The sequence below is a fragment of the Poecilia formosa genome, unplaced genomic scaffold (assembly GCF_000485575.1).
Source record: "Poecilia formosa unplaced genomic scaffold, Poecilia_formosa-5.1.2 Scaffold4, whole genome shotgun sequence".
Classification (NCBI taxonomy): domain Eukaryota; kingdom Metazoa; phylum Chordata; class Actinopteri; order Cyprinodontiformes; family Poeciliidae; genus Poecilia; species Poecilia formosa.
In genome coordinates, this window is record NW_006799943.1 from 4414001 (window position 1) to 4421556 (window position 7556).

The 7556-nt window shown below is 40.4% G+C and overlaps 1 protein-coding gene across 2 annotated transcripts in view; it reads left to right on the forward strand.

Moving 5' to 3' along the window:
* Positions 1-4176, forward strand: part of spata20 (spermatogenesis associated 20) — a 40441-nt gene extending 36265 nt beyond the window's left edge. For both annotated transcript variants that reach the window (XM_007560685.2, XM_016675832.1), the window contains exon 16: positions 2761-4176. In XM_007560685.2, the coding sequence (XP_007560747.1) occupies positions 2761-2955 (195 nt within the window). In that variant the 3' untranslated portion in view covers positions 2956-4176. The remainder of the gene's footprint in view (positions 1-2760) is intronic.
* Positions 4177-7556: the final 3380 nt, after the last annotated feature.

Below are 7556 nucleotides of genomic sequence, written 5' to 3' on the forward strand. Positions count from 1 at the left end.
TTAAGTACAGTAACGAAGTACTTGTACTTTGTTACTTCCCACCACTGGCCCTATTAAATCCGTTTTATTTGATTTCCCTGTGGAACCTAGAAAGTCTGGTTCGTTTGGGAACTCTAACGCAGACTAACGAGGCGAACTCTGGTCCTCCTACAAACTTAGGTCTCGGTTTGATTGGCGTGAACTCTGGCGTGGTCCGAATGCATATATGGTTTCAAGCAGAATCCAAAAGCAGGGAGCAGACTGTAGTGCAGGGCATTCTGGGTAAATATGACCAAAATATAAATGTGTCAGTCTTGCGCTAGCAGGAGAAATGGGCTTGTGGTTTTTTACCAGAGAAATCCTACAACCGCTAAAATCTGATGCTACTCCATTTTTGTTTACATTCAGTAAAGTAGGAAGTTCTGCGGTTTTCATGTTGCTTTCTTCAGCGGTTCTTGGTCCAGCGCCACCACAGGCGAGCAGGAGAACATGTTTTTCGATTAGTTTGCATCGTTTTAAGCAGTGTAGTGTGAAAGTGAACTGCATCAGCTGAAAATCTAACACATGTTGCAACTTTGGTCTCCAATCGATGCGAATCTGCCTGATTATTGTAAAAACACACTAAAATGAGTTAATTCTTACCTCAAGTCTACAAAACACACAACAGATTTCACCCTGTTATCGTTTACCCCACAGTAAAACTGAGGGGTAAAACCTGAGTTTGACCCTCTGTGTTTCAGGGTGTTAGAGACCACACCCGCCAGCAAATAGAGTTAAATCTGTGAAGACCCCGTCTAAAAATGCAAGAAATTTCTCTGAATCTTTTCAAAGTGATGTTAAGCAACAGATAAGAACAGATGCTCCTGCAGGTCAGCCAGACTGTGCTTAGCGCTCCAGGTTCTGCTCTATGTGTTGTTACTCAAAATTTTCCGCTTTTCCTTATTCATGAGGTAAATTCCGATGTTAAATATGTTCTGCCCATCACACATGACAGTCACCTTTACGATGCTGTCTTCCACTCCATCCTCGCCTTTCTACCCTTTCTGGCTCAGCTTGCTGTTTATGTGCTCATCTCACTCGGTTCTGAATCTGGTGAAATGACACATGTTTGACAGGAAGCAGCCTTGGGCACAGACGGGGCCGCCCTCTTTAACTTCACTCTGCTACCTGTCTAGCACCACACTGAAATACTAACATGCCATCAGGAGCAGAAACAAAGTTGAGGCAACTCTTCCATCCGCTCTTTAGTCATCATGAGACATAATACATCAACGACCAATAGTTTTGGATCTTTAAATACATTTTATTGATAAGCTAGCATAGATGTTAGTGGACTTTGGGTTGGTTCACACAAGCTGCTCTTCTTACTGGTGAGTGTTCACAGGACCATGACAGTCAATCAGCCACAACTGAACGCGGCAGTTTGAGAATGTTATTTTGGGTTTGGTTGCAGACGTGTGTGTGTGTGTGTGTGTGTGCATGTGTGTGTGTGTGTGTGTGCGCAGCATTTTATGGCTACACGAAAAAGACATGCTAGATAATGATCCAGCCTGGAGGGTTCTCTTGACACTAAATGATTGAAGCGGTAAGGCTTAAGTGACTGCATCACTTTTTCATTTTCTTTTTTTTTTTTTTTACAGACTTGGACTCAAGAAACACCTAAATAACAAAAACAGTCTTGACTTGATTTATCAATCTTTATGTCATTGTTGTGGAATTTTCCCCATTTTTGTTTCTTCTTAGAAATAAATCATAATTGGATTGAATTTACTTTATATACTTCCCTAGCCATACTGAACACTCAAAGCACATTCATCCACAAATGTTTTCACAATCACACACATATTTTCAAAGCTGTAGGCGACTTTTGCCCCAGAAATGCATTGACATGTGGCAAGAGGAAGGTGGAATAGAACCAACAACCTTTGGATTTCAAGATAACTATTCATTGAGACAGACTTGTCGCGAATACGATGAAAAATTCCACAACACTCAAGTGAACATCAAGGAAACGTAGCTGGTATATAAACCACAGACAGCAAATTCTTCTGTGAATTGATGGCTTTAATTATTGGACCAGAACTTGCCTTTTAATGACTTGAGACCTGACTGACTTATCTCTAAGACATTTGAGCCTGGACTAGGACTCATCCCACAAGAATTTGAGGCGTTTCTTGGAATTGCTTCAGAAGGACTTCAGACTTTAGTTAAGAAAAAAAAAAGTCCAAAGCCTTTTATTGTCATTGAGCTACAGAACGAGATTCAGAATGCATCTCTATAGGTACACATGTAAAATCACTGTGACGCTGGTAAAAACATTGTTAAAGGGTTAATAGAGGAACCATGTTGACTTCCTTATGGCGGAGTTTCAGAAAGAGCAGGAGCTTCTTAAAGAGACGGCGGCCTAATTTCAAGGCATGAAATAACGAAGTCAAATGTCTTTGAGGAGTTGGTCTGTACTCGCTTGACATATACAGCATTTTTATGAGTGATGGTAAGATATTTACTTTATTGTGCTATAAAATGGGACTATGTGCCTGGAAAATACATACTATCCCTTTAATGGGTGTGGAGGCATCAAACTCCAGAAATCAGAGGTCTGACACCAGCTCCGATTGTCAGCTGGCATTCTTTGACAAACAGTCTTGACAGGACAATTCTTCCTCCTTTCTTGATTTCTATTTTTTTTAAGTCCCTTGATTGAAATGGTAACCAGCATATCTGGATCAGTGGCACTGACTTCTCTCTCCCTCCTGCTTTTTGCTTTGTTGCCCCTGACAGGTTGTGATGCACACCGATGGGAATCCAGAAAGCTTCCTGTGCCAACGTCTGCCCGCGCTGACCTCCATGACCCAGCTGGACGCCGCCGCCACGGCCTACGTCTGCCAGGACCTCACCTGCTCCCTGCCTGTCACCGAGCCCCAGGAACTGCGGCGGCTGCTCCTGGACGGGACCACTGCGCTGGAGGCCCACTGATGTGGGAAAGCCAAGACTGCATCCTGCGAAATTTGCTGCTTCCTGACTTTCCCCTCAGTGAACACCAAAGCTTTAGAAAGTTCTGGTGCAGTGCCTTGCAGACGTAACAAAATAAATTCCTCTTCCCGGTTTTCTTCCAGCATTCAGCTTCTTGCAGCTTCCCTGAGCTGAGAGAAAAGCATCCCCACAGGATCGTGCTGCTATTGCCAGGTTTTACAATGAGGTGCAGTGAGTTCAGTGGCGGCTTTGACATGTAGGTCCAAAAGTTCAATTTTAAACAAAACCCCAACCTCTTCACACTTATTTAAACTAATCTGTCAGCCACAAAATGTATTAAATTTAAAAAATGCAAAAAAAAAAAATGTTAGGGATTTTTTTGTGTTGTTTTTTGTTTTACCCGCTCGAATAATAACTTTTAAGAAATTTGCAAATCCTTAAAGATCCAAAACATAAAAAAGATGATTTCCAAACTTTTGGGGATCAGTTGTTTTTTTGGTTTTTTTTATTTGTTTGCCAGATTTTTTCCTTTCTTGAATTGTGATCAGGGGGGCCAGTCAAAAGCATTTCAAGGGCCATAAATGGCCCCTGGGCCGCACTTTAGACACCCTGTTCTCTTCTTTAAGAGGGAAGATGGTCGTACTGGAATTTATTTAGAGCCATCTGAGTAAAAGGGGGTTACTATAAAAGGCACATATATTTATTTTCTGTTTGTGAACCATAATTTTCCTTCCACTATACCTTATGTTGGTATAGAACATAAAATCCCAATAAACAGCATTCAGCTTTATGGTTTAACTTGAACATTTCAGTGAACACTTTTGCAAGTCACTGTATTATGCAAACATCATCTTCGACAGTCTAATATTTACTACTAGTAGTAAAGCGTTACCTCTGCAGCAGCAACCTATTAAAAAATATGCAACACTTGTACAAAATACTGAAGCTTGACTGTAAATGCCAGACTGCTAATGGAAAACAACTTCAAACCACCGATGTGAGCCGTATGGAAATTAACTTGAGCCGCACTGCTGTCGTCTGATTACCCAAGTCAAAAGGTAGAAACAAGCCTTTTTTTTAAGTTAAAATTGCTTCATGTACCAATTTCTGTAAATTAATAGCAGCAAACAAGCAGCTCTTTGCCACGTTATTAAATGCAACTGTTGTGGATTTTATCCTGATGTTATGACATGGAAAAAAAAAAAGCACGATGCATATAAAGCATACATTTTTTTCTCCTGTTTATTTAATAAAATTATTTTCTTGCATCTGAGCAGTAAAAGTGAGACTTTTGTTGCTAAATGTTTTCTTGTCAGTGTAGAAAACATGCTGCTCATTTTCTCAGTTTTAATTATTTTATTTTATTTTTTTGCCATTCTAAAAGTTCTCAAGCTTTATACACTTTTCTTTGGCAGCTGGACGTTTTTCTATGGCAACATAAAAAATATTTGTTTGACAGGAGCTACTGGACTGACCTCAAAGGAGAATTTAAGATTTACAGTCGTTGGGAAAGTCTTTGAGATTTGGACATTTTCTTGAAGTCTCAACTCTGCCTCTTAGCCCCACAAATGCATTTCAGTTAGAAATTTGACACCAGCTACTGTTTTATAATGTCATCATATGTCAAAACAAATTGACAATTGATTAAGCAAGCTAAAATTAAACATTAGTAATATTCTTACATTCATACCTTAAAAATCTGGTTTATAGCAGGAGTTAAGCTAGTCACAGACGGCTGTAATCAATAACCCGTCTGCTGTCATTTAAATAGTAAAGTAGTGAAATATCAATCCAGGATTATTCCAGAGAGGCGTTTGGGGATGTATTTATATATGTATGTATGTATGTATGTATGTATTTAGTGGAGAAAATCTCAAAAACTTTCAATTTTTTACCCAGTTGAACCAGTCTGTATGAGTTGTTTCATGATGGAACAACAATGGCTTAAAGGGGGAGTATGATATAAATCAGCTGTTTTGAGCTTTACATCATGTTATAATGTTGTTCACTCATCAAAAACAAACCTGTAGTGTTGCCTTGATTCTTTTATACATGCTTGAGAAATACTTTAATCTCCCCTAGCAGCCATTCAGCTGTGTAAAACGCCTGGCCTAGCCCCGCCTTCCAGGAAGACGAAGTTGCAGTTTCCAAGTTTCCACCTGACAGAGCAGCCCTCCCCCGCGACTTCCCCACTCAACTCCTTCAGACTAGCCAGCAGCAATTAACAAACATCTAGCTTAACTGCACATCTGCTGAGGTCATTATAGGAGCTACTTCTCTGTGAAATGCTGATTAAAGAATTAATAGAGCCATGGTGTGAAGGCAGAGTTCCAGAAAAAGGAGTTTTTAAAGACAGAGGCCCAATTTCAAGGCATTAAATTATGAAGTCAAATTTACTTACATCATATTTGATATACATAGCAATTTTATAACAACTGAAATTAACATAGTTACTTGATTATGCTATAAAATGGCATAATCAAGTAGTTTAAAGGGGCAGTACTTTAAATAAAGTACTGCCCCTTTAAATAAATCTCTGAGAGCCCAAATTTGACATAGATGCTCATGATGTGTTAATGTACACTTGGTAATGAAGATTCTTTTCAAAGATGTTGTCCTTGAAAGAACGTGATAAGCAAGAGCAGGATGGTGAGCAGGTTGGCTCCGAGTCTCCCTGGAGGCTGAGAGTGGAAGCAGGAGACGAGAAGTGAGGAGGTGTCAGTCGCCTGTGAGGTGAAAGGAATCTCCCTGCGAGGACGCCTGCACCATCTGTTGTTTCCTTTTGGCTTCCCTTCCCCAGGTCTGGCTTCACACGGGCCTTGTCGCCTCAAGAAGCGAGGGAGTCATTTTAGCAGGGCAGAACAAAAACAAGTGCCAAGAAGAGGAGGAATATTAGACATAGAGACAGACAGCTGAGAGAATCGAGAAAGCGGGAGTGCAATTGTTTTCTATTATAGAATGTCCCGCTCTCACTTTCCCAAATGTGTCAGATTGGGAGCAGTCAGGGGCTTTTGCCACTTCGTGGTTTCCTGCTCCTGCTATCTCATCCTCCCTCTGTGTCTCAGCCTATCATCTTCTACCAGGTTGGGACCTCGCTCGTCTCTCTCCCTCGAGCACGTTAGCTCCTCTCTCTGTCTTCATTTGTTCGCCCCTTTCTTCTTTCTTCACTCACACACATCTACTCATCAGTTATCCCGCTTCCTTCTTGAGTTCCATCAGTCCCCTCATTATTGTTCTCCGCTAATTGTTTTGATGAGCTGCACAAGCTAGATTTTAATTAGCACTAAGATTAGTGGTTGGCCTCGGCAAACCCGTTAGCCCCGCTGATAATGAAGTCATAACCTACATGCCAGAGATATGCAACGATAGCAGTAAAGGCTTTATTTTATCCCTCTGTTTTCTTTGTTCTGAATCCACTTCTCCAGTGCTCGACATTAGTAGGCGATAACATTTTACACTGATAGTAAACGTTAATACAAAAGACGTCATATTGTCCGTGGGTTGGAAATCATACGTGAGCTGAATCATCTGGTTTTAAAGATGTCTTAAATGCCACTGAAGCAGCTGTAATTTCTTTGTTTCTTGCCGTCTGAAAGTGCCGAGCTGCTCTGTTGTAGTAAAAACCCATTTCAAGGATTTTAGCTTCATGAACTTGTTACAACATTGTGGAAAACAGCTTTTCCCTCCTTAAAGATATCTTTGTTTGTTGTCCCACTTAAATTTTTCAGATCCTCCAGTTTTAATAAGAGGCAAAGAGAATCTGAGTAAATACAAGATGCTAAATCAAACGGACCGTGTGGGGAAATGCTAATCGCCCGTCCCCTTTCTTGTATCATGAATTAACAGTGAGCGCACCTTTTAGAAAGTACAAAATCAATTTTCTTAGCCGCACATAAATCTGATACATTTTTAATTTGTATGAACAAGGAATCATTTAAATTGAACCTGTCTGACAACATGAAGTAGGTTGCTTTATAACTTAGGAAACAGATGGCCAGTTTTGGTTCTTTTTGCTGGGTAAGTTGAACCAAAAGGTGATCTGTCGTTTTAACGCAAGAACGCAGAGAAAGTAATTTGGTTGAGTGTTTGATGTTAGTGTTTTTGAATGTTATTTATTTATGTATTTAGAGTTTAGGGACATAATTACTCCATAACCAACTGCTCTTCATAGACAATAAAATAGGGTTCAGTTAAGTCAGTGTTTCTCAACGTCAGTCCTCACGCCCCCCTGGGAGATGATGCCCTGAGATAATGCCCTGCCCTGCAGGGTGGAGATGATGCAGGGCAGCATTATCTCCACCTTTTGATAAAGGTGGAGATAATGTCATTAACCTGTTAGATAAACCTCCCACTGTTCCAATACATTCAACTTTTGACATAGGAAAAAATATTTCCTTAGTTCCACTATTCCTAGAGACTGAGGTGGAATTGTATGTTAATGCTTTTGAGAAGATTGTAGTTTCCCTGCACTGGCCCAAGGAGGTTTGGTCCCTTTTGCTGCACTTCTTATGATTGATACATGTCGGTGTCAATAGGTTCAAGGAATACGAGTACTTTTGCAAGGAACTGTAAAATCACAAACTGTGAAGCCAGCGGAAGTGGCT